This window comes from Rosa rugosa, chromosome 5 (assembly GCF_958449725.1).
Source record: "Rosa rugosa chromosome 5, drRosRugo1.1, whole genome shotgun sequence".
Taxonomy (NCBI): domain Eukaryota; kingdom Viridiplantae; phylum Streptophyta; class Magnoliopsida; order Rosales; family Rosaceae; genus Rosa; species Rosa rugosa.
Window position 1 is genome coordinate 48,205,111 of NC_084824.1, and position 27,611 is coordinate 48,232,721.

Below are 27,611 nucleotides of genomic sequence, written 5' to 3' on the forward strand. Positions count from 1 at the left end.
TGCTCTATGCTAACGCTACTTTAGAAGACTGTTATCACATACAAGATGTTATTAAGACTTATGGCAGGGCCTCGGGGCCGTTAGTCAACTTTGATAAGAGTTCGGTAGTTTTCAGCAAGAATGTGTCAGAGTACATGAAGGGTGAGGTATCTAGCTATTTGGGAGTGCAGGTGGTGGATTCCCATGAAAAATATTTGGGTTTGCCTACTTATGTTGGGAGGAAGAAGACTTCTACCTTCCAATACATCAAGGATAATTTGGCGAAGAAGTTAGCAAATTGGCAAGGGAAGATGCTGAGTGGGGCTGGAAAAGATATTCTAATCAAGGTTGTAGCTCAAGCTTTGCCTTCTTATGCTATGAGTGTTTTCCAATTAACGAATAATTTTTGTGATGATCTAGAGCAGATGTGTGCTCGTTTTTGGTGGGGTAGTACTTTAGATAAGAGAAAGATTCACTGGAAAACTTGGAAGGCTTTGTGTAACCCTAAGGAAGAAGGAGGTTTAGGGTTTAGTAGCTTGTCAAATTTCAACAATGCAATGCTTGCAAAACAAGCTTGGAGGGTAGTGAATAACCCCACGAGTTTGGTTGCTCGAATTTTCAAGGCTAAATATTTTTCAGATACTTCTTTTTGGATGACAACTCCTCATGATTCTCCTTCTTTCTCGTGGAGAAGCTTGTTTTCCACAAGGGAGTTTCTAAGGCAGAGTTCTTATTGGCAAATTGGCGATGGTAATACTGTTAACATTTGGTCAGACTGTTGGTTGCCTGGTGTACAAGATTTTAAGCCGATGGATAATAGCATTGCTGCTAATGAGGTTCAACAGGTTAGCGATTTAATGCTTCAAGCAGGATTGTGGAATACTGGTTTGATTCGAAGGCTTTTCCCATTGACAGAGGCTGATGCTATCTTGAGCCTCCCTTTAAGTTCAAGACATGTTGATGACAGAGTTGTGTGGAGACTAGAGAAAAATGGTCGGTTTTCTGTTAAAACAGCTTATCGATTTGATTTTGCTACTTCTAATGCTAGAAGTCCATTCCATTTGTCGGTGGGTGTGGCTTTTTGGAAAAAGCTTTGGAAGGTGAATATACCTAGCTCGGCTAAGATTCATATTTGGAGAGTTTGTCATAACATTTTGCCTTCAATGGAGAGACTAGAGTCAAAAATGGTGGTGCTGGATTCTCAGGTATGTGTTTGGTGTTCATCCGCAATTGAGACCTGATAGGAGCATTTTAAAGTGGTATTTTAATAGTTAATTCCTCACATTTTGCTTAGTTAATTCCTTAACGAATCGATTTTTAACTCAATTTCTATTTTCTTAGGTACATTGGAGTAGATGATGATGAAATGAGAATTAGGTCCATAATTACCTATAAATGATGGAGAAAAATGGAAATGTACTAAAAGGTCAATTTTACACATTTTCCTACTCCGGCTAGGAGAAACCAAGCCAAGCAAGGAAGAAGGAGCGGGCGCCTGACCAAATGAACTCCAAATGAGCTGAAAATTTCCAGATCCATTCTAGACATCCTAAGGATCATTTCTTATGAAGAGTGCCAGAGCTAGAATTGAGTGGAAGGCCTTCAAACAGTCAGCCCAATTTCCTGCAGAAGCAAAACTGGAAAACTGGACCCGTAAGGAGTCCAGCAGAGATTCTGGCCCAAAGACATGGAAATAAATTCTGAAATTCTACCAAAATGATCTACACTCATGGTAGATCATTTCATATGAAGAAGTCAAGAGCCAAAACTGAATTCCTGTTGGAGAAATAATTGAAGGAATAAAGGGGCAGAAATTGACCTAAAAACAGCTCAATATTCACATGTTCATGTTTCCTACCCACATGAAGAAAGCTAGATGCTTTTCTCTTTTTCCTTGGATATATTTTTCTGCTCCAAAAGATCATCATCACTTCCATACTTCTGCACATTCATGCCTTGCTTTCATTTCATCATTACTCCATCTTTTCCATATTTTACAAACCACTTTCATTATTTTTCTTCCATTTATCATTTCACTCTTCTTTTTCTTCCCTATATAAACACCTTCTCCTCTCACTCTAAACACATTCCTTCATCCATTCCATTTTCTTTGTCTCTCCATTTCCTTTCCATCCTCTAGTTTCAAGTTTAGTCATCTCCACGAGTTCAAGCAAGGCCAAAGAAGAAGAAGAGAAGCCGTGAGCACTTCCATCCATAGCCATCCTTGAAGCTTGCTTTCGAGTTTCAAGAATCCACAACGTGAATCATCCATCTCATCTTCATCCACGGTGTAATCCGATTCTCCTTTGTAACCTTTGCTTTGAATTTCGTTGGTTATGAACTAGTTGACATATATGTTTGAACAAAGTATTATTTCTGGAATTTTTATGATTAATTGAGAATTTTCAGATTCATATATTGTGATTCGAGAGTTGCTTATGTGGGTTTGTTTAATTAAATTTGCGTTATAGATAACTTTTGTATTTTAATCTTATGTGGTTGCAAACACTTAGGGTTTCGATATGAATGGTGCTAGGTTTAAGAACATGAAATCGACTTTTCGTTTTGTGTAAACTTGAATCAAAGTAGTAAAGGTTTTGTACAAAGATCGAATTTAATTAAAGAGAATTGCAATTAGGTGGACTTTTCCATACTAAGTTGTACATTTGAGTTGATAGCCTTTCTCTATGTGTAATGCGTTAAACATGACATGATTGACTAGCTTTCTAGGGTTTGATTGCATGTTTGATAGGATTAATCTAGGTGCTTTCGCTTAGGTTAATTAGCATTGAAAAGTAAAAAATGGGAATTCATTTGCTTTCGAATGTTTCACATGATCAACTCCTTTCTCATGACTTAGATGAACAATATTAGGGTTTGAATCAATTTTAATCATAAGTTTCGGTTTTGATCTTTGTTCCTTCATTCCATTCGTATTTTTATGTTTTTGCATTTTAATTGTTTTTGTTAACTTAGTTTCATTTTCGAAAAAACCAAAAACAAAATCCCCCTCTTTTCGTGTAAAATGTTTATATTTTGTGAATACATTTGTGAATATTATACTTTGTTTTAATTTTAATTGTTTAATTGTTTGACAATGACAGGTCTACCCTCAATCCCCGGAATAGAACGATCCCTACTTGCTTATACTACTAATGATATTTTTAGGGTTAAATTATGCGCTTGCTTTGAGCGTATCAATTTTTGGCGCCGTTGCCGGGGATTGAAAAATCATTTGTCACTTTGTGAATAATATGTTTTGTTTATATTGTGATATTAAAATATATATATATATATATATATATATATATATATGTATATATATAATTGTGAATAGTGACGTTTCGTACTTGTTTGGAGTGAAAGTTTTGTCTAATTTTACTTGTAAAGAAAAAGAAGAGTAAAACAATGAAAATTGAATTATGAATATTGTTAATTATTTAATTGTTATGAGTGTGTAAAATCGTATGAGTAGACAAGGGCCCTTTTGTTAATATTGGCCTTAACCCTTCATTTGTACCTTTCTAAGGTCTTATGAGGTTGAGGGCGGCCTTTATTAGCATTTGGAGAACAGTCTAACACATGAGTACTTTCCAAACTGAGTAAGGGGCATTACAGATGGTGTCTTAGGTTGAGACCCTGGGTGATGGGTTCAAATTGGATCTCAGAGATACTATAGACTGTGCGTAAACCACAATGTGGAAGTAGCCAATAGGGGCGTAAACCTCAATGAGGGAGTAGCCTCCGTAGTATCACCAAAATGAGTCCTCCCTCTCACTTACCTCTTAATCTGGCTATCTGGTCTTCTGAAACCACGGAAAGAGACTTATGTCTAGGCGACTATCCCTATATCGTAGCTCACCAATAGTAGTGGTTTCTATTGGGCTCGACTTACAACTTGGACTCAATTGAGTTATTAACTATGTTTATAAGTTCTAAAAAAAAAAAAAAAGCAAAATACTTGTACATAACTTACACTTGTAGTTTGTTTTGTTTTTACACTTTTTACTTGTACAAACCTTTTACTTTTACCCCTTTTGTTGTACATCATGAATAGTGACGTTTCCTTGTATAAAGTATTAACTTGTATTTCTTGTATTTGTAATTTACTAACTTGTGTAATTCTCAATGTTGTTCAGGAATTCCATGAATGACCGAGCCTTCTAAAATCCCTAGTGCACGAGAGATTGAAGAAAGACTTGCTCGTTTGAAGAATCCTCCACAACTTGAATACAGAAGACCTTCTTCCTTGCAATTAAAACCGTACACATTCAACGAGCAAGGGAAGAGAATCTTAGATCCTTCAGAGGAATCCACATCACCTACACCTACTCCATCTCCACCTTCACGTACACCTTCACCTCTGGTTTCGTCCAACTCCACACCACCACCTGAAGAAGTCAAGGAAGAGAGAATGGCTTCTATTAGGGAACTCTCTACAGCAACAGTTGAAGGAGGACCTCCTTCAGGCATCATATACCCTGCCCCTGCAGCAGGAAGACAAGCAGAGTTTGAGCTTAAGAGTGGATTGTTGCACAAGCTCCCTATGTTCCATGGACTTAATATGGAGGATGCCAACAAGCATATTCGAGAATTTCAATCTGTGTGTTCCAACATGCAACCACAAGGAGCAGATGAAAACCTTCTTAAGATGAGAGCATTTCCATTCTCTTTAGCTGACAGAGCCAAAGATTGGCTATATGAGCTCCCTGCTGGACGTATCACTTCATGGGAAACAATGAGGAAGGCCTTCTTGGAAAAATACTTCCCAGCTTCAAAGGTCATCACACTCAGGAAGAAGCTTAGTGGGATTGAGCAAGCACATGATGAGTCCTATGCTGCCTACTATGATAGGTTCAATTCCTTACTTGCACAATGTCCTCAACATCAGATGAAGGATGAGACCCTACTCACATGTTTTTATGAAGGACTCCTACCTTTAGAAAGGCAGATGCTTGATGCTGCAGCTGGAGGAGCTTTTGTGGATAAGTCACCTGCAGTTGGGAAGGAACTTATAGCAAAACGTGCCCTAAACACCCAACAGTATGAGGGTATAGGACATCCCATTCGTAAGGTACATGAAGTAGGGAGGAATACTGCCATTGAAGATCAACTGAATAAGCTCACCCTCCTTATGAATCAAGTTATAAGTTCCAAAGGACCAAGTGCATCAATAGCTTGTGGAGTATGCTCTATGCAAGGGCATGTTACAGATCAGTGCCCTCAACTCAATGAAAATGGAGGATGGGAATCTGCAAATGCTATTGGAGGATATCAAGGAGGATATCAAGGAGGACCTCAACGTCCTAGGCATGACCCTTATTCCAATACTTACAACCCAGGATGGAGGGACCATCCCAACTTCAAGTGGACCAACAATGAAAACGTTCAGAATCCTCTTGGTGGGAACTTCCAACGTCCTCAAGGGCCATCATTTCAAGGATCATCTTTTCAAAGGCCTTACATGCCTCCTCCTCAACCGAACTCTGGGAATTCAAATTCCCATTATGATAAGACGTTGGAGGCCTTGACTAGCTCTACACAAGCCTTGACAAACTCTACTCAGGCTTTGATTCAAGGACAACAGACCCATACTAAGGATATTGCAGACCTTAAGAAGCAAATGGGCCAAGTTGTGGACTTCATGAGCAAGATTCACGAGACTGGGAAGCTCCCTAGTGTCACAATACCTAACCCTAAGGGTAATATAGAGAATGCATCAGTTGTGACTACAAGGAATGGAAGACCATTTGTGGATCAACCCAAGCCACCCAAGAAGGCCCAAGCAAATGTTGAGACTGCAGAGGAACGAGAGCCCACCAAGTTGGGACTTGAGAAAGACCCTGCAACGTCCAAAGAAGAGATTAGGACATCCTCATCTCCTAAGGCAAATCCGGAACATAAAGGTAATAATTCCAACTCATCAAATTCGGTTATTGCTAACAATTCTTCTTGTATGCCCTTCCCACACAGGTTTGCCAAATCTAAGAAAGATGAGAGTGACCAAGCTATCTTGGAAACTTTCAAGAAGGTGCAAGTAAACTTACCCCTCCTAGAGGCCATCAAGCAAGTCCCTATGTATGCCAAGTTCCTCAAAGAACTTTGCACCACTAGGAGAGTAAACCGTGAAAAGGAGGTGGTGAAGGTAAGTGAGAATGTCTCTGCCTTGATTCAGAGGAAAATTCCTCCAAAGTGTAAGGATCCTGGAAGCTTTACTATTCCATGCACTATTGGTAATTCCAGATTTAAGAATGCAATGCTAGACCTAGGTGCATCTGTTAATGTTATGCCCTATTCTGTTTATGAAACCCTAGGTCTAGGTGAGCTTAAATCTGACAATGTTATCATTCAGTTAGCTGACAGATCCAATGCATACCCTAGAGGTTTGTTGGAGGATGTGCTTGTACAGGTTAACCATCTTATCTTCCCAGCTGATTTTTATGTGTTGGAAATGGAGGACTCCCCTGTGAGTTCCACTCCATTGCTTTTGGGACGTCCTTTCTTAAGGACAGCTAGGACAAAGATAGATGTGTATGCAGGCTCTCTCACCATGGAATTTGATGGTGAAGTTATTGGCTTCAACATCTTTGAAGCCATGAGGTATCCTCTTGATGTTAATGATTGTTATTCTATTGACATTTTGGACGATCTTGCACAGAAAATGTTTGATGCCATGCATGAGGATACCTTAGCCACGACGCTTGAACAAGGAGTAGGATACACAAAAGGTGGCATCACTATCTCAGAGGATGAATTGAAGGACACTTGTGAAGGAGAGATCATTGAAAACGTCTCCTTCCTTGAAGCATCCCCTTATGTAGGTAAGTCTAACTCTCCTTTGTCCATTCAGTTATCTACTAACAAGACTTTACCTTCAGTGGTCCAGGCCCCAGAACTTGAGCTTAAACCTCTTCCAGACAATTTGAAGTATGTCTACTTAGGGGACAAGGAGACCTTACCAGTGATTGTGTCCTCTGCACTTACGACTCCACAAGAAGAGAAGTTGGTGGAAATGCTGAAGCAACACAAGACCGCCATAGGATGGACATTGGCGGACATCAAGGGAATCAGCCCTACAACTTGCGTCCATAGGATACTTCTAGAGGAGGGGTCTAAACCCACCAGAGAGGCTCAACGTCGTCTCAACCCTCCAATGATGGAAGTTGTGAAGAAGGAGGTTATCAAACTCCTAGATTGTGGGGTGATCTACCCCATTTCAGATTCCAAGTGGGTGTCCCCAGTTCAAGTTGTGCCCAAGAAATCTGGGGTAACTGTGGTGAAGAATGCTGAGAACGAACTGGTGCCCCAAAGGACAGTCACAGGCCACAGAGTATGCATTGACTATAGGAGGCTCAACGCAACAACAAGGAAAGATCATTTTCCCCTTCCATTCATTGATCAGATGCTTGAGCGCCTAGCTGGACATGATTATTACTGCTTCTTGGATGGCTACTCAGGCTACAATCAAATTGCCATAGCCAATGAAGATCAAGAGAAGACAACTTTCACTTGCCCCTTTGGGACGTTTGCCTATCGACGTATGCCCTTTGGACTTTGCAACGCTCCAGGTACCTTTCAGAGGTGTATGGTAAGTATCTTTTCAGATTATATTGAGAAAATCATAGAGGTATTCATGGATGACTTTTCAGTTTTTGGAAAGAATTTTGATGATTGTCTTAATAATCTGGAGATAATTTTGAAACGTTGCATGGAAACTAACCTTGTATTAAACTGGGAAAAATGCCATTTTATGGTTAAACAAGGAATAGTTCTAGGACATATTGTCTCTGCTAGGGGAATAGAGGTTGATAAAGCCAAGGTGGATATTGTGCGTTACTTACCCTCTCCCACTTCTGTGAGAGAGATTCGTTCTTTCCTTGGTCATGCAGGGTTTTACAGGAGGTTTATCAAGGATTTCTCCAAGATTTCAAGACCTCTATGCCTACTTCTCCAAAAGGATGTGACGTTTCACTTTGACAAGGAGTGTCAAGAAGCTTTTGACAAGCTTAAGGAATTGTTGACGTCTGCCCCCATCATGTTACCCCCAGATTGGTCCTTGCCCTTTGAGTTGATGTGTGATGCCTCTGACTATGCAGTTGGAGCTGTTTTGGGGCAAAGGAAGGACAAACGACCATATGCCATCTACTACGCCTCAAGGACTCTAAATGATGCACAGATGAACTATTCAACCACAGAGAAAGAGCTCCTTGCAGTTGTCTTTGCCCTTGAGAAGTTTCGTTCTTACTTACTTGGTACCAAAGTTATTATCTATACTGACCATGCAGCTTTGAAATATTTGATGACCAAGAAGGAGGCGAAACCAAGGCTCATTAGATGGATACTACTCTTGCAAGAATTTGACGTGGAAATCAAGGACAAGAAGGGTAGTGAAAACGTGGTAGCTGACCACTTGAGTCGTTTGGTGCATGCAGAAGACCCTCTCCCTCTGGTGGAGACGTTTCCAGATGAGCAGCTCTTTGGACTTCAGGTAAGTGAACCATGGTATGCAGATATTGTGAATTACATTGTTTCTAGACAAATTCCTGATACCATATCACGTGCTCATAGAGATAGGCTTAAGAAAATTGTTAAGCAATATGTTTGGGATGAACCTTATCTATGGAAATATTGCTCTGATCAACTGATTAGGAGATGTGTGCCTGAACATGAACATAATGCCATACTTTCTTTTTGCCATTCTAAAGCATGTGGGGGTCACTTTGGGTCTAAGAAGACTGCATTTAAGGTGTTAGAGTCTGGGTTCTTTTGGCCAACGTTATTTAAGGATGCATATGCTTATTGTTTAACATGTGATAGATGCCAAAGAACCGGAAATCTAAGTTCTAGAGATCAAATGCCATTATCTAATATCATAACTGTTGAAATATTTGATGTCTGGGGTATAGATTTCATGGGCCCTTTTCCTTCATCTTTTGGATGTCTCTATATATTGCTTGCTGTGGATTATGTTTCGAAATGGGTGGAAGCCAAGGCCACTCGGACTAATGACTCTAAGGTTGTTGCAGATTTTATCAAGTCTAACATCTTTAGCAGGTTTGGAATGCCTAGAGTTCTTATTAGTGATGGTGGCTCCCACTTTTGCAATCAGACGATTGAAGCTCTCTTGAAGAAGTATGATGTGACACATAAGGTTTCTACACCATATCATCCCCAAACAAGTGGGCAAGCTGAAGTCTCTAACCGTCAGATTAAGGGGATCTTGGAGAAGACTGTGAACCCTAACAGGAAAGACTGGTCTTTGCGTTTGGAGGATGCTTTGTGGGCTTACAGAACTGCATACAAAACTCCCATAGGTATGTCACCATATCGAATTGTCTATGGCAAACCTTGCCATTTACCTGTGGAGTTAGAGCACAAAGCTTGGTGGGCTGTGAAGCAGTTCAACATGGATATTGATGCAGCTGGGCTTCATAGGAAGTTGCAGTTGCAAGAGTTAGAGGAGATTAGGAATGATGCCTTCGAAAGTGCTAAGATTTACAAGGACAAGACTAAGGCATTCCATGATAAAATGATTCGAAGGAAGACTTTTGTTGTGGGCCAAAAAGTTCTTCTCTTCCATTCTCGTCTCAAACTCTTCCCAGGTAAACTTCGTTCTCGTTGGATTGGGCCTTTTGTTATCACTAATGTGTTCTCCCATGGAGCTGTGCAGATAAAGAGTGAACAAACAGGTAACGAGTTCAAAGTGAATGGCCATCGCTTGAAGCCTTACTATGATGCGTTTGTGGAACATGACTTGGAGGTTGTACCCCTCCAAAACGCCCCACAACCAGAGGATTAAATGGAGGTACAAGTCTAGGCTGAAAGACTATAAACATTAAGCGCTGCTTGGGAGGCAACCCAATTCAGAAGTAGCTGTGGAGGAGCCTTCAACGCAGATTTGTTTTTTCTTCCCTACTTCTTTATTTTGTAACTTTTGTTTTTCTTTGAACTTTATTTTTCGTAAATTCCATCTCTATATGCTTAAGTGTTTCATTGCATGCTTATAATTGATTACATTGAGGACAATGCAATATTTAAGTGTGGGGGAAGGGATTTACATTTTGAGTCTTTTATTTGAGTCATATATATGGAAAAATACAAAAAAATCGAAAAATGTCAGAAAAATAAAAAAAAATTTCGTGCTTTTATTTATTTATTTATTTTATTTTATTTTATTTTATTTTTTTATTTTTATTTATTTATTTATTTATTTATTTATTTTTTTTGAGTCTTAGGATGCCTTTCAACTGTCTGGGATGATTCTATATCTCTGAAATCATGACTAAAAGAGGATCACAACATTGAGATGATTTTAACATGGTATTCTTTGGTTAATTGAGATATATGAAAAATGTATGCATGTGTAGTGGATATGGATTGCATGACCTTGGTACAGAATATGAGCATGTTAAGATGAGTTGTGATTCATAAAACCCATGTGAGATAATTGAGCCATGTCCCTTTTTCTTGGAGTGAAATGAAAATATATTCTTAATTTCTTGGCGATGTTTTGATGATCTCATTATTCTTTCATCTTGATTGACTGCTTGCCATAGATTAAGTTTAATGGACTAGAGAATGCTAGAATTCGCTCTTGTGCTTGTTGAGACGTGATATCAATACATGGCCCTGATTCTGGAAGGAATAGAGGTTCTCTAGGAATTACCACCATTGCCAAATAAACTTGTGTCCCCAATTGTGCCCGTCGTGGGACCCCCCTAGTTAAGCCCCTTTGAGCCTACATTAAGCCTTTTCTTTCATCACCCTAAAAATCCTTAACCCCTGAACCTTAGTATAGTGATAATCCTACCCTTTGTTCTAAAAACTTAGTGGAGCTATCTTTTGAGACATACTACATGGGTTTGGTGCTAAGGATGAAGATTGAGAAGAGGTGAAAGTTCAAGTGTGGGGATAGACTTGTCCATAAAGAAAAAGATATGTTGAAGCCGTGAAAAAATGAAAAGAAAAGAGAAAAATTGTGTACGGCTAAAAAGAAAAAGAAAGAAAAAAAATATATATATGTTTATGGACTTTCATCCCCCATACTTAGTGATTTTGGAGTTTGCTTTGAATTGAAGGCCCACTACAGAAAAATTTGACCTTTGTCCATTTCACTAGAGTTCAAAGGAAGTTTAGAAGGAAGGTTGGGCCCAACATGAAGACATTAGCCCTTTTATTTTACCTCTATGGGTGTGGCGTTTTGAGTTGGTGGATTTCTAGAAGTCTCTCTACATCTGCATGAGCTCTGCTAGGTTTTTAGGATACTTTGACATTCCATACCTTTCATTTCTGAAAACTTTGAGCCTTAGCCCCATTACAACCCTTTGAGAAGACCTTCTTGATCCTTAAGATGGGACAGCCTTTGATGTGGAGATGAGTTACAAGAGTTGAACCTATGGCTTGGGTCCATTCGTGCAAGTAGTTGATATCCTTCATGAGATCTTTTGAAAAAAAAAATTATATTCAAAAAGTGCTTTTCGTTTCTTATATATGTGAGCTATTTGACTGCCTTAAAATATGTTCTCTCACATATAAATGAGTGATTATAAGCTTTTAAGCATTGCCTTGATCTGAGAGAAGAAAGAGTGGATATACCTTGTGAGGATATGAATCATACTTGTCTGAAGCATGCTAAGCTAAACCCCATCACCATTGTTACAACCAAGTCCTACTTGTGTATGTGTGGATCATATGTTTTAATTAACTCTCGAATGCTTAACATTGATTCTTGGTTGAGTGCTAATCTTGGTGTTGTGAAAGTAAGAGATTTCTGAGACAATATGTTAAAGGGCAATAGAGGTCTTTGTGATGTCAACATCTTGGTCTTTGTCTTTGAATTTACTCTTTTATGTGTGACATTTTTTTTCTTTGTGTTTTGCTTTGTGTTTTACGTTTTTGGTTTCTTTGAGTCTTTGTGTTTTTGTTTCCATACTTAGTCATTTTTTTCGTTGGTTTCTTTGTTTTGTGTCATAGTCTTTTTGGTTTGTTAGTTTTTGATTTTGCTAAGGGACTAGCAAAAGCTAAGTGTGGGGGAATTTGATAGGAGCATTTTAAAGTGGTATTTTAATAGTTAATTCCTCACATTTTGCTTAGTTAATTCCTTAACGAATCGATTTTTAACTCAATTTCTATTTTCTTAGGTACATTGGAGTAGATGATGATGAAATGAGAATTAGGTCCATAATTACCTATAAATGATGGAGAAAAATGGAAATGTACTAAAAGGTCAATTTTACACATTTTCCTACTCCGGCTAGGAGAAACCAAGCCAAGCAAGGAAGAAGGAGCGGGCGCCTGACCAAATGAACTCCAAATGAGCTGAAAATTTCCAGATCCATTCTAGACATCCTAAGGATCATTTCTTATGAAGAGTGCCAGAGCTAGAATTGAGTGGAAGGCCTTCAAACAGTCAGCCCAATTTCCTGCAGAAGCAAAACTGGAAAACTGGACCCGTAAGGAGTCCAGCAGAGATTCTGGCCCAAAGACATGGAAATAAATTCTGAAATTCTACCAAAATGATCTACACTCATGGTAGATCATTTCATATGAAGAAGTCAAGAGCCAAAACTGAATTCCTGTTGGAGAAATAATTGAAGGAATAAAGGGGCAGAAATTGACCTAAAAACAGCTCAATATTCACATGTTCATGTTTCCTACCCACATGAAGAAAGCTAGATGCTTTTCTCTTTTTCCTTGGATATATTTTTCTGCTCCAAAAGATCATCATCACTTCCATACTTCTGCACATTCATGCCTTGCTTTCATTTCATCATTACTCCATCTTTTCCATATTTTACAAACCACTTTCATTATTTTTCTTCCATTTATCATTTCACTCTTCTTTTTCTTCCCTATATAAACACCTTCTCCTCTCACTCTAAACACATTCCTTCATCCATTCCATTTTCTTTGTCTCTCCATTTCCTTTCCATCCTCTAGTTTCAAGTTTAGTCATCTCCACGAGTTCAAGCAAGGCCAAAGAAGAAGAAGAGAAGCCGTGAGCACTTCCATCCATAGCCATCCTTGAAGCTTGCTTTCGAGTTTCAAGAATCCACAACGTGAATCATCCATCTCATCTTCATCCACGGTGTAATCCGATTCTCCTTTGTAACCTTTGCTTTGAATTTCGTTGGTTATGAACTAGTTGACATATATGTTTGAACAAAGTATTATTTCTGGAATTTTTATGATTAATTGAGAATTTTCAGATTCATATATTGTGATTCGAGAGTTGCTTATGTGGGTTTGTTTAATTAAATTTGCATTATAGATAACTTTTGTATTTTAATCTTATGTGGTTGCAAACACTTAGGGTTTCGATATGAATGGTGCTAGGTTTAAGAACATGAAATCGACTTTTCGTTTTGTGTAAACTTGAATCAAAGTAGTAAAGGTTTTGTACAAAGATCGAATTTAATTAAAGAGAATTGCAATTAGGTGGACTTTTCCATACTAAGTTGTACATTTGAGTTGATAGCCTTTCTCTATGTGTAATGCGTTAAACATGACATGATTGACTAGCTTTCTAGGGTTTGATTGCATGTTTGATAGGATTAATCTAGGTGCTTTCGCTTAGGTTAATTAGCATTGAAAAGTAAAAAATGGGAATTCATTTGCTTTCGAATGTTTCACATGATCAACTCCTTTCTCATGACTTAGATGAACAATATTAGGGTTTGAATCAATTTTAATCATAAGTTTCGGTTTTGATCTTTGTTCCTTCATTCCATTCGTATTTTTATGTTTTTGCATTTTAATTGTTTTTGTTAACTTAGTTTCATTTTCGAAAAAACCAAAAACAAAATCCCCCTCTTTTCGTGTAAAATGTTTATATTTTGTGAATACATTTGTGAATATTATACTTTGTTTTAATTTTAATTGTTTAATTGTTTGACAATGACAGGTGTACCCTCAATCCCCGGAATAGAACGATCCCTACTTGCTTATACTACTAATGATATTTTTAGGGTTAAATTATGCGCTTGCTTTGAGCGTATCAAGACCACTTTACATCTTTGCAGAGATTGTCCTTTTACGAAGCAAATACTCCAATCTAATGGAGCTTTGAGTCAGGTGTGTTTTAATCCTCACACTGAGAATTGTGACATCTTAGGATGGTTTAGCTTTTGTGTTCAAGAGCTTTCTTTGATGGATTTGGGTGATTTAATTCATCTACTTTGGGGCGTATGGAAAGAGAGAAATTGTAGAGTTTGGGAGAATAAGAGTCTTCCTGCTTGTGATGTGCTGATTAAGTCTATGGCCAGACTACATGCTTTTAGGTTTTATAATCTGAAAATGGGAATTGGTCGCACTGCAAGGTTTGCACGATGGTCAGCCCCGCCTTTGGGATGGTACAAGATAAATGTTGATGGGTCTTTTGATCACACAACAAGGAATGGTGGTATTGGTTTTGTTATCAGAGACCATCAGGGAGCGTTTTTGGCAGGGGGAGGTCGACCACTACATGGTCTGCTTTCTCCTGAACATGCTGAAGTATTGGCTTGTGATATGGCAGTGCAGTTTGCTGTGGACAATGGCTTTGTTCCAGCTATCATGGAGACGGACGCACAGAGCGTGCAGAGGCAATTAACTAAGTCTGATGGGAGTAATGTTTCCCTGTTGGGTCGCTTGTATGATGATCTTGTTTTGAGGTTGGAGAGCCATTCTAATCTGAAAATTGTTCACATCAGCAGAAATGCAAATAAGGTTGCACACATTATGGCAGCAAGGGCTACTACTGAGCTGCAGAGTTTCTTTTATTTTTCTACTTCCCCTGTTTTCTTATTAGCTGCGTTAGCAGCTGAAACCATTCCTTTGTAATCCTTTAGTTTGCAATAAAGTCTGACTTCTTTTCCCTCAAAAAAAATATAGTGACTTAATTAATCACATAAATTTTAAAATGACACTTTATTATTTGCTATTTTTCTTTTGTCCTAGGACTTGAAAAGTAAATTACATACCCTACATAATGACACTGATTATAACATAGTGGGCTAAGTTCAAGTATTTAAGTGTACATTTGATTTCCAATTCAGATAGTTTGTTTTCATAAACCCCAATAAAGCATTGGGCTTCCAATTATACCGCACCGAAAATCCACCAAGCCCAGTCCTTCTTCCGTAAATTCAAGAAAAAATCCTGGAGTGAATTGGAATTTGACAATCTCTGACCTCGCTGAAATCCCTAGGCCGCCGTCTGCTTCTCTTCAATCTAGTATAACCATATCTAGGACACGGAGGATCGTCGGGAAACAAGTTCAGGATGTCACTGGGTCTACCGGTGGCAGCGACGGTGAACTGTGCAGACAATACAGGGGCGAAGAGCCTGTACATCATCTCAGTGAAGGGAATCAAGGGTCGTCTGAATCGGTTGCCGTCTAGATCATAAGCATGTTCTGCAGCTGGAATCCTTTGTTAACTGTAGATTGTTAACCGGAGCCTAATGTTGTTTCGTGGGTGACAATGTTGTGTGGGTTTGCGCAAAGTGGGAAGATTGCGCAGGCGGAGGATTTGTTTGAGAAGATGCCTAGTAGAAATGTGGTTGCTTGGAATGCAATGCTTGCGGCCTATGTACAAGAACAAGACCACCAAATTGACAAGGCTGTTGAAATGTTAAGGGATATGCCGGAGATGGATTCAGTGTCATGGACTACAATGATCAATGGGTATGTTCGCGTTGGGGAGGTTGACAAAGCAAGGCAGTTGCCGTACAAGAACATTGCAGCACAAACAGCAATGATATCTGGATGGATGATGCAAGTCAGATCTTCAATCAGATTGCCATGCGTGATGTTGTTTGTTGGAACACCATGATTGCAGGCTATGCTCAGTGTGGCAGAATGGTTGAAGCTCTATCTCTTTTCAGAAACATGACCAACAGAGATGTAGTTTCTTGGAATACTCTGATTACTGGTTATGCTCAAGTAGGGGAGATGGACAAAGCACTTCAAATCTTCGAGGAGATGGGGGAGAAGAACATAGTTTCTTGGAACTCTCTAATTACAGGTTATGTCCAGAACGGTTTATATCTGGATGCACTGAAGAGTATTGTGATCATGGGACAGGAAGGAAAGAGGCTTGATCAGTCAACTTTTTCATGTGGTCTAAGTGCATGTGCCAATCTTGCAGCTTTGCGAGTGGGAAGGCAACTTCACCAAATGGTTGTGAAGACCGGCTATCTAAGTGATTTGTTTGTCAGCAATGCCCTGATTACTATGTATGCTAAATGTGGAATGGTTGCAAATGCTAATCTTGTGTTTGAAGATATCAGTCGTGGCGATATTGTTTCTTGGAATTCTTTGATATCTGGGTATGCTCTAAATGGATATGGTAAAGTGGCAGTAGCGCTCTTTGAACAGATGCTAATAGAAGGGGTGAATCCAGATCAAGTGACCTTTGGTGGGGTGTTGTCTGCATGCAGTCACAGTGGGCTGGTTGATCAGGGATTAAAACTGTTTAAGAGCATGACTGAAGTTCACCTTATTGAACCTGTAGCCGAACACTATGCTTGCATGGTTGACTTGCTTGGCCGTGCAGGAAGGTTAGAGGAAGCCTTTGAAATGGTAAGGGATATGAAGATCAAGGCAACTGCCAGAATATGGGGTGCATTGCTTGGAGCTTCCAGGATACACCGAAATTTACAATTTGGCAAGTATGCTACCGAGAAGCTTTTAGAACTTGAACCTGATAAAGCTTCAAATTATGTACTCTTATCGAACATGCATGCTGAGGCAGGCAGATGGGATGAGGTTGAGAGAGCCAGGGTGTTAATGAAGGAAAGTGATACAGACAAGCAACCCGGCTGCAGTTGGATTGAAGTCAGGAATCAGGTGCATGCTTTTCTCTTTGATGATCCAGTGCAACCCAGAACATCAGAGATATGCAGTGTATTGAAGTCTTTAACCACAGAGATGACAAACACAAGTTCCTTCATGGCATCTTATGACTGATGAAATGTTTACCACCTAAGGGTACTATAAGTCTATAAATGGTACTGCTTTTTATCTTTGATGATCCAGTGCAAAGTATTCATTTGATTACTGAGAAATCATATGAACACAATGATGAAATGCGTGTTCGGTATGTTGATTTAGCTTTTGCTTTCATAATCTGATAGCAACCCCAGCATATATTATTTTATGAAACTGGGAATTTTAGAATAAAATTGCGTTGTGAATCTGTCTTTGGTTAATCTGATAAGCTTCTAAAATGCAAGGAAATGGGTTCTTGAAGCTTTGATTTCTCAGTTAATGGGTTACTATGTAATCCACACTTTTGTATTGAATCTGTTTCTTTGATTGGAACAGTTGCGATGTAATAAATGAAATGTGTTCACTGTGTTTTGCTGTGATTTTGATTTTGGTTTGATATGGTTTAGGACGCGGAGGATCCACTGGAAACAAGTTCAGGATGTCACTGGGTCTGCCAGTGGCAGCCACAGTGAACTGTGCTGACAATACAGGAGCTAAGAACCTGTACGTCATCTAAGTCAAGGGAATCAAGGGTCATCAGAATCTGTTGCCATCTGCTTGCGTTGGGGGCATGGTCATAGGCACTGTCAAGAAGGGTAAGCCTGATCTGATGAAGAAGGTCCTGCCAGCTGTCATTTGGAGGCAGCGCAAGCCATGGCACCAAAAGGATGGTGTCTTCATGTACTTCGAAGGTCAGTATAGGTTGCAAATTCTTGATTATATTGTCCTTTTTTAGTGCTTTGGTTTGCTCCTCTTGTTAGGTTGCAATTACTTGATTATATTTGTAGGTAGAAAGTTTCTATACAAGTTAACTCCTCTTGTTGGGTTGATTTGCTCAGTCTGTGACATAGATGCTTACAGTAATGTATGGGTTGATTTGCTCAGTCTGTACAAGTTAACTCCTCTTGTTGGGTTGATTTGCTCAGTCTCTGACATAGATGCTTACATTAATGTATGGATAATCTTTCATTACACTTGAATGTTCATCACTAGTATTTCTACTGTTCATTTGCAGATAATCCTGGTGTTATTGTTAATCCGAAGGGAGAAATGAAAGGTACAGGTCAAATTTAACTTGCATATCCTATCTTTCTTTCCAAATTCTGTTTAAAGATATCTAGTTTTTACTTGACTAGATTTGTCACGTTATCTTATTGGTTGCTGGTTGCTGTTTGCTTGTTTAGGATCTGCAATTACTGGTCTTGTTGGGAAGGAGTGTGCTGATCTGTGGCCTAGGATTGCCAGTGCTGCAAATGCTATCGTTTAAGTGCTACCATCTCCATCTCTCTGCACAAGACAGATCTTGGGGTTGTCCTTTTTTTGTTTGATAATAGACAATTAGACATCCCCCAAATTTGACAGTTTTGTTTAACGGGTCTTATATTTTGTGTAAACTTGAAAAGTTGTTTTGCTCTAGATATTTTCATGGTTAGTTTTCTACTTCAAATTGAGAGTTCTTTTTTAATTTTCTGGCATGGTTGGTTCATATGAATTGGCATTAAACTTGGGAGTGCTTCAAGTGCTTGGTGTTTTCTCCAAAATTTGTGCTTGATTTGCTTCATTATCCTACTGCCATTGTTCGAATATACATGCAAAATCAGAAAGTAGCGTCTTCTATTTCTATGAAACATGAAACTGATGGTCATCAGCCTTATGTGCTGAAGGATCATCCCTCGATTTATTACAGCTCTAACATCTCAAAGCAGAAAAATATATACATAAATTTAAGTAGTACAAAGTATTCTTCAGCCCATCTTAGCTTCAGCACTTGCATTCATCTTGGCACAGTACCCGAATAAGCCTCCATCAAAGCAGCGTCTCACAGCTTCTTTAGATAGAAAACCCTCCTCATCCCTTGCAAGAACATACAGAAGTCCCCATTCCAGCTTACTTGCAATCCTGCGAAATTTAAACTCACACATAGTAACGGTGAAGAACCAAAACTTAAATGGTACGGACAAATGTATAATAAATAAAAATAAAAATAAAAAGCCTAAAATAACTACCATCCAAAGAAGTCATATGAAACTCTGTTACCCTCAGTCATGTCCCAAAGCTCTCCTAGAGTGAACTTGTCAGGAACCGTACGAGCATACTTGCTAAACATGAGCTCAATGTTTGCTGGCGAAAACCTGGAAAGTAAATTCTGTTAGTGTCATAACAATATCGTTGTTGTTGGAGACACATCAATGGTATAGATTGTTCTATTATTCCCATTGAAATTTATGAAGCAATATCGTCTCCCCAAATATATGGCATGTTAGGGACTGGTGCCAATATATGAAAATTAAACAACAACCAAATGTATTCATCAATCAATGGTCTGGCAACATAGGAAGAGATTAAGAGGAGATCAGATGAAGTGAAACAGCTTGTGCTGGAGTTATGTGATCTGTATGCAACTTCTAATAGTGATCAGACTGCATCAAAGAGGAAAAGAAATGTGGGAAAAGGCCCTAGCAGCAGACCAACACCAAGTGTGCCCACAGGAGGGTTAACCGGGAAGAAGGCTACTATGCTAGACTTGCGGAACAAGCAGTGATGGTTGGAGGAGAGGTTGATAGATACTTGCTTGATCCCTTAGGGAAGCCTCAAGACAATGAAAATTGGAAGATTTTGGATTGGTGGAGACTTAATGGTTCAAAGTATCCTAACTTGCAAGCTGTGGCAAGGGATGCTTTAGCAATCCAAGTTTCAATAGTAGCTAGTGAGAGTAGTTTCAACACAGGGAAGAGGGTAATTGATCCTCATCGGAGTTCATTAACTCCTAGAACTGTTGAAGCCCCAATCTGCCTCCAAAATTGGTTCAAATCTGATGCAATAATGGGGTTAGAATATATTCCAACCATTGAGGAAATGGGGTGGTTTGAGGATGTTGAAAAAGGTATGTAACATTGTAACTTACTTGCATTTTTTACTTAATATTGTGAACTGTTATTGCATAACTTGATTAGCTTCTTTTTGCAACTTCAAGCCTTTAATAATGTGAACTATTCTTTGTTTGTTTGCACTTATGTAGAACAAGCAGAAGAAGAGAGAAAAGAGATTGGAGAAGGCCAATGCAGGTGCAGCGGTAGAAGTTGAAGAAACTCATGCCACTCAACAAAGCCGAAAGGCTACAAAGTCTTCCAAACCTTCAAAGAGTAGTGATGCATCAAAATCTTCTAAATCAGTGTCAAAGACTAGGGGTGTGAAAAAAAAAATAAGCTCACGTTTGCTCACTTGCTGAGTTGCTGTTTCTCACTTTGCATTCTTTGATGAGTTTGATCAGTTCTGGACTTGGTGAGTTGGTGAACTTACTGGTTTTTTTATTTTATTATTTGTTTTGGGTTGCAGCAGGTTGTGTTTGGAAGTTGGAACTATGGAAGTATCAAGAATGTAACTTAGAAGTGGAATTGTGGAAGTCTAGAAGATGTTTGATAGTTTGATTGTTTGCTGCAGTTTTTGTCATTGTTATTTCAGAACTTGATTGTTTGATTGTTTGTTGAACTTGTTGAATCACTTGAATGCTTGTTGTCTTTATTTCATTTATGTTTCAGCCTTTAATAATGCTGCTGTACTCTACTACTCATTTTATTTCAGTTTCATAGTTTGACAGTTTGTTGTTCTTCCAGTTTGATTATTGCTTGATATGCTGCTTAATTGTGTAATATTGTAAGTCTGTAATTGCTTGATATGGCAGATATGCTGCTAGAGAAGGGTAGCAAATAAGCACAATGCTTTAGCTTAATCTCATTCTTTGATCAATTGATGGCATTCATAAGCACAATGCTTTAGCTTAATCTCATTCTTTGATCAATTGATGGCATTCATGAGCTAGAGAAGGGTGAATTTCAGTTTTATACACTTTTGTACCCTGTGATGGTCAAAAACAGTGAGTTTCAGTTGCCCAATTTGGAAGAAATATGTTTCAGTTTTGCACTTTGACAATTGGCTGTTTTTGCAGTTTCAAAACCGACCCGAATGAAAACGGTTTGGTTTGTCATCGGTTCCAACCTTAAATTTTAACAAACCCGACCCGAAAACAACTCCTGCAGTTCAGTTGCGATTACTTTTTTTTTTCTTTTTTTTTTTTAAACCGAACCGTCCCAGGCCTAATCAAATACAAGAGAAACAACTTGCAATTTTGAATTTGGCTAGACAAGCCGTTAAAGCATATTATCTCATATATAACTAACCAGCTAATTAGATCCTCGCGATCATCATCACTATTAACTAATGGGAAATGGAACATTAGATCATGTGTTTGAAACATCTAAAGCCACCCCCGATTGGTAAAATAATATGAAACATGTAGACTCGCGCTTCAATTATGGACTAACAGACAAATAATAATAATAATAACTCAATCATCCCGAACTCCAAAACAAGGATACTGATGTTCCAGATGACATGTTACATTACATGTCAACATTTACATATGTCCATTAGCAGAATTTTCTCACAAACATTTTAGTTACTAAAATAGTCTTCAGTACTAAATTAGTCTCACAGATAAGTTGAATAAATACGGCCATAGCAAACTCTAGGTTACCATCACCGCACACCGCTCACCGAGGACCATAGAATATATCCGGCGAAGAAGTAGGAAAATCTCCGAATTCTGTAAGATGGTCACGCGTAAGTCAGTCGAGGAATAAATTGCAATTAGCCATATTGAAATGACACTCTTTATTATTCCATTTAAATGACACTTTTCCTTTTTTTGGTTAATTCTTACATAAGGACAAAAAGTAAGTTACTGAAAAAAGAAAACATGGAGTGTGGAATGTGAATTTCACTTCCCTAACTAAATTTACATAGTACACATTTGGAAAACCCAAAAAATGAAACAGTGGATTGTAAAATTCCAATGGAATTTCACTCCCCTAATTAAATTTACATGGTGCACATTTGGAAATTCTTGTAAGACTGACATAAGTCAATCAAGCAAACGGTAAAGGTGTTTTGCAGGTTGTCAAAAATGAGACATGGGTGTGCAGAAATACCACCAAAGATATAAGGTGGATTGTGTAGTAATATATCTACTAAAAAACTTATTTTCCTTCTAACAGAAACACCCAAGCAAATTCCAAGTAACCGAAAATAAAAAAACAGAAGCATACCTGGGAGTGACAGTAGGGGTTCCACATCGCTACCTGTTTCACACACATAGTAAAATACCAATTACATATTTAATACACACAAATATGTATAAATGATATCAAACCCCTAGACATCAGGACTGCACCTACATGACATTGGATGGTAGATGCATCAAATATTGCGTCAAAACAATCCTGCCAATGCAATAAGATCTATGTTTCCTTCAACAGATAGTTACTCTACATTGCTTGTCGACTATGTGATGCATAGATGAGACAAACCAAAGTTTTGACTGGAGAGGTTATCTTAATAAACTACACTATTCTACGTCAGCTATATATGACCTAAAAACCAAAATGACTCGACTGGTAAAGTTTAACTTCAAACTAGGATTATCTACCCAACAACCCCACAGAAAAAAATAACCACCACCACCTTAAAAGATAACTCAATATTCTTAAAACACACTCGAACAAAAATCAAAATCTTACCATCATCAACAAAATCGGAGTCGGGACGCTTAACACGAGGAACTGTTTGTGGTAACAAAAGAAGAACACGAGTAAGTAATGATGTCAAAACACAAAAACCAGTAGTGACCGAATATGCCATAACAAAAGAAAAATAGATGTATGATGAAAGAGGAGGAGCTGCAAAAACAACTACAGTACACTAAATAATGTATTCCTTTGTCAAGTATATCAGCTAAGGATCATATGCACAGACCAAAACCAAAAACTAGCAAGTTCATATTATTAAATGTCGCCCAAGGAGACATTATCTTTAGTAAAAGGAAAAAAAAATATTGTGAACTGTAAAAAAAAAAGAGAAAACAAAACAAAACTGAAAATCAGGATTCTTCAGAAATAGAAGCCCAACAAACTCACAAAACCACAACCAAAAACAAAAGTCAGAAGCATAACAAACAGACCAACAAACTCAAAGAACTTGCAAATACAGAGGCTGAATCAAAACGATTAAGCTTGGAAACATAAAGAAACAGAGAGAAGGGTGAGTGTTCCCAGGGAAGCAGAGTGGGCCATAGCAATTGGAAAGCATTAAAATAAAGGGGGTTCACATTGGCAACATCAGCACACAATGGAGACTGCTACAAATTGCAAAGAAATGGAAATGGAAGTGCAAGAATTTTAGGTGACATACTGCCCATCCCCCGAATATTTTAAGTGTATCTTGACCTTTCTAATCTTCTTTAACTCTGTTCACACATGCACAATGTAAGGGTGAAAAATTGGACAAAACGTCACGTATTCCTTCATGTCCCAAGTCAATCAAGCTAAAATGGTACGGTGTAAATTTTTAGAAAATGTTAGAGTTCCAAACAGGTATAGATTTGTGCGTAGCTGTATGTGCATGCCATACGAGGCTTGCGGGACATACAACCACTAATAAACTTGCTATTCTGCATTGCCACCCCATTCATAGGTATAAATATCAAATTCTTATGATGTCAAAACCAAGAACATATGGACTATACTAGATAGTACCAGACGTATCGATGTTGTTTCAAAAGAAAAAAAAGAATGAATCTCTGAATAAAATTACAATAAATAAAGCACTTCAAATGAAATAAGATCAATGAACCCAACGACAGATACACTATATCAAGAGTCGTCTATGCATGGACCAGATAGATACAAACAAATTGGTGGGAAAAGAAATATATAACTACAATAATTATTCTACCACAGACATACCTGATACAAAAACCAAAATGAATAGGCTGGTTAAGGAGAAGTGTATCTTGAGAAGACCAAATTTAAAAAATAAAAAACGCGAAAGCACAGAAACAATTATTCCCCTCAACACGAGAGCGCAAGGAAATTCCCAAATGATATTTCTCACAAACCATGGAACAAAATCTAAAAGCTTACATGGAGCTATGACCAGCTTGACCATGTCCAATTCAGCAGGCACTGACACTAAAACAAAAGAGAAAATAAATAAGTAACAATGTCAAAACCAAAACAACAAGCAGAACTGTGATCACATGGCACTGAAAGTACAATATGAGAAAAAATAAACGTCTGGCTGGTGAAACATGAGCTGAAATGCAAAATGATCTATAATCCCATCAAAGAATAGTATACTTTATCAGTGGACTATATACAAGACTTGGCCAGAGAAGTTATCTCCAAAAATTGTTCGGCATGGTATTTCGGTTCTCTCAAATTAAACATGAGTTTTCCCTTAAATAACACAATTGACTATGCAATTCCAAGATTAGTTTATTCGCGAAGTCTAAAAACACAAACATACCTGTGTAAATCTCTGGTTCTACTGCCTTGCCGTCTGTTTCACAGCAGCATTTGTAAATGAAAAATAATTAATCAAAAGAACAAAAAAAAAAAAAAAAAAAAAAAACTTACTAAAAATTAATAACCAACCTTAAAACCAGTACAGCAAACATAACATAGTATAATGAAAAATACATCATTAGTGTCATCAAATCAACAATCAGTTTAACGACTCAGATGGATAAAAAAATTATCCTAAAATATACTCGAGTATGCATCATGAACAAACCAATATGACACCAGATAACGTCTTCAATCACAAATTGATCAAAGAGCCGGAAAGGCAAGGAGAAGCTGCAGATGCAATGGGTGAATGAAAACCTCTACAGTTGGAGAGGTACGAAAATAAAAGGGAGAAGGGTTGGGGGAAAGAGTTACCTAAACGTTTGTTTTATTTATATTATATTATGTTGAGCCTAGAACCCACATCTGCACATGAGATGGGTTTTCTATACCAGTGATTGCAAGAAATTGCAAAGCAACGCGGCAGTTTGATTAAGATGGAAATAATAAAGGTGTAGGACTATCGGGTAACTAACTGCAATTCCCACTGATTTTTTAAGTGTTTAGCAATTTTTAGCTTACTTCATCCCCATTCAAATGGTGAAAGATTGGACCCACAACTGAAACTTGAGCCTTTAACGTCCCAAGAGAGCCAACTATATGAATAGCAAATGTCTACATATAGTAGACAAATGATTTTAGAACATGACATTAACTGCAGGTTTATCAATGTAGGCATCATGCATTGACCAGATAAACCAGAATGATTTAGCTAAAGAAGTATCATAAAAACTAAAATGACTTGGCTGGTGAATGGCCGGTTAAAGAAAAGAAAATCATAACACTGAGCCCCAAAGGGAACTCCCACGTAATAATCCTGACAAACAAACAAAAATCAAAATCTTACCACGAATTCTGGGCCAATATTTGTAGACATGGCAAATGTTGTCACCTGTTCATGCTAACATAGTCAGATAAAGACTAAAATGTAAGAGAAAGCAAATAGAAGTACAATCTGGTGTTGAATTTGTTATATGTGCCTCCATGGCACTTGTGATAATAACATTTATCACTACGTGGACTCCAAATATACACTATATCGATTAATTATTGCTATTGCCAAAACTTTTTTCCTTCAGCAAGTACCCAAGCAAAATAAGAGCAAACTCTAAACAAATAAAACGTACCCGAGGGGGAAGGTGCAGCGGATAACTTGGATTCCTCTGACTTGGTGCCTGTTTTGAAGTGAAATGGTCAAATAATACATATAAAAAAAATTATAATAATAATAACAATAAAGAAAAATAAAATCAAAAACATATGAACGGACGATGATGCTGAACCCGAAAAAACCAGTGCAGTGAACCAAAAATTATTTAAGTCACAAACTCTAACAAATAACATATACCCTTGTGGAGAGGAGAAGTGGAAATCTTCGGTCCTTTCGACGTGGTGCCTGTTTGAAAATTAAATTGTCAACAACAATAAAGGAGTAAAACAAATAAAAAAGCTCTGATGAACAGACAATGATGTCAAAACCAAACCAGTACAGTAAACCAAAGATTATTTAAGTGGAAAACCCTGACAAATAACATATACCCTTGTGGAGAGGAGATGTGGAAATCTTCGGTCCTTTCAACTTGGTGCCTGTTTCAAAGTTCAATTGTCAATAACAACAAAGAAGTAAAATAAGGTAAAAAAAGCACTGATAAACAGACAATGAGTACAGTAAACGAAAGATTACTTAAGCCGCAAACTCTAAATAACACATACCCTTTTTGAGCGGAGAAGGGATTATCTTTGGTTGGTTTGGCTTGGTGCCTGTTTCAAAGTTGAATTGCCAATCACAATAAATAAGTAAAACAAAATTAAAATGCAAAGATGAACAGATTTTAGCTATCCGCATACAATTACACCTCAGATATAAACAACACTTGAATTTCTATTCAAAAACAACCCAAAGAAAATTTCTGATGATGTTCCTCGCAGAAACTAGGAAGCTGTTCTCAGATCGAATGTAACTAAGACGAAATTGAACAATCTAAACGAAAAAGTAGATATTTTCAATGAACAACGAAAAGCATACCCCCAGACTTATTCTTTTTCCGGACTAACAGAGGCTTTTCGGCCTGCAGCACTTTGATTTCACGATTCCTTGGACCCCTGGCTCTGGAAGACATGCCTGCGGAATTTTCTTTTCTTCGAAATTTGGGGTTTAGGGTTTGTCGACGACACTGGTTTCGTTTTTTTTTTTTTTTTGGCGGGAGACTGGTTTCGTTTTGGGGGGCCAACCCTTTGCTTTTATATATCTTTTCTTTAGCCGTGAGTTCGGTTTTCCAATTTCGGGCCCCTTTATGGCCTAGTTGTTGCATTGGTTATGTTTAAGCTGACCCATTTTACGGTCTTGTAACGCTGGATTCTTTTTTTTTTTTTTTTTTTTTTTTTTTGAGAATTTGTAATGCTGGATTTGATCCGTTCTAGCGCAGTTCAATCATACAATTGAAAAAATTGGTCAAGACACGAAAGATCCATTTTACTGATTTTGTTATTTTTTAAGGTATCTACTTTTTTTTGTTTTTGGGAAAAAAAATGCAAATGGTGTTCGACTTCTGGTCCATTAGTAAGTTCGATATTTTAAGTTTAAATAATATCACATTGGTACTTGAGGTTTCGCCCCTGATCTAACATAGGTACTTGGAGTCGTTAACTTCATAACGGCGTTAGCCAACTGATATATATTTAAGGGTAAATGAGTAATTTTAGTCTGTCATATCATCCGTTTTTTTTTTTTCCCCTTCACTCTCTGCCAGCCATCTCCCTTCACCGGATCACGACTGCCATATCCCAAATCTCCTTCGGATCACTAACAAACGAAATACATGTACTTGCCCACATACCCACCAAGCCAACCATTCCGAAGCTTCGAAAAACACCCAGAAGCTCCAAAACGAAGCTCAACAAAAACCCTAGTTAGCACATGGAGTTTCGGGACTCCATCGAATGAGCTAAATCAGAAAATATGTCCATAATCTTCAAAGGCATGAGACAGGGTGAAAATGAGGAGTTAAAAGCCAACGTGTGGACGCACAAAAAAGAACATGGTGGTTTTTTTGTGTTTTGACATCTTTTTCAATCAGGATAATCATCAATCCAAATTAGATTCTAATCAAAATGACAAAATTAACCCAATACCTACACTAGTATCTATGACAAGTCAATTTGACTTTATTCAAAAAAAAAAAAGGGAAGGCTTATGAGAA

The 27,611-nt window shown here is 38.0% G+C and overlaps 2 protein-coding genes and 2 pseudogenes across 5 annotated transcripts; 2 read left to right on the forward strand and 2 right to left on the reverse strand.

Moving 5' to 3' along the window:
- Positions 1–15,240: 15,240 nt before the first annotated feature.
- Positions 15,241–17,494, forward strand: LOC133711785 (pentatricopeptide repeat-containing protein At4g02750-like; annotated as a pseudogene).
- LOC133710369 (large ribosomal subunit protein uL14x/uL14z/uL14y-like) lies at positions 17,361–18,418 on the forward strand (annotated as a pseudogene).
- Positions 18,419–18,597: 179 nt separating this feature from the next.
- On the reverse strand, positions 18,598–19,076 carry LOC133710371 (peroxygenase 2-like). Its single transcript, XM_062136428.1, has 2 exons — positions 18,955–19,076; positions 18,598–18,847 (listed from the first exon to the last, which is right to left on the reverse strand). The coding sequence occupies exons 1-2, from the start codon at positions 19,053–19,055 to the stop codon at positions 18,694–18,696; spliced, it is 255 nt and encodes an 84-aa protein (XP_061992412.1). The 5' UTR covers positions 19,056–19,076; the 3' UTR covers positions 18,598–18,693.
- A 2,182-nt stretch (positions 19,077–21,258) lies between these two features.
- LOC133710366 (uncharacterized) lies at positions 21,259–26,679 on the reverse strand. Of its 4 annotated transcripts, XM_062136422.1 has the most exons (12): positions 26,616–26,679; positions 26,438–26,581; positions 26,125–26,172; positions 25,951–25,998; positions 25,760–25,807; positions 25,539–25,586; positions 25,259–25,303; positions 24,311–24,343; positions 23,926–23,973; positions 22,525–22,566; positions 22,054–22,086; positions 21,259–21,551 (listed from the first exon to the last, which is right to left on the reverse strand). In XM_062136422.1, exons 2-12 carry the CDS (start codon positions 26,529–26,531, stop codon positions 21,499–21,501), a joined length of 540 nt encoding a protein of 179 aa, XP_061992406.1. In that variant the 5' UTR covers positions 26,532–26,581; positions 26,616–26,679; the 3' UTR covers positions 21,259–21,498. The 4 variants fall into 4 exon arrangements, with proteins under 4 accessions (XP_061992406.1, XP_061992405.1, XP_061992407.1 ...); XM_062136421.1 differs by having other exon boundaries at positions 26,438–26,633; XM_062136423.1 differs by lacking the exon at positions 25,760–25,807 and having other exon boundaries at positions 26,438–26,635.
- Positions 26,680–27,611: the final 932 nt, after the last annotated feature.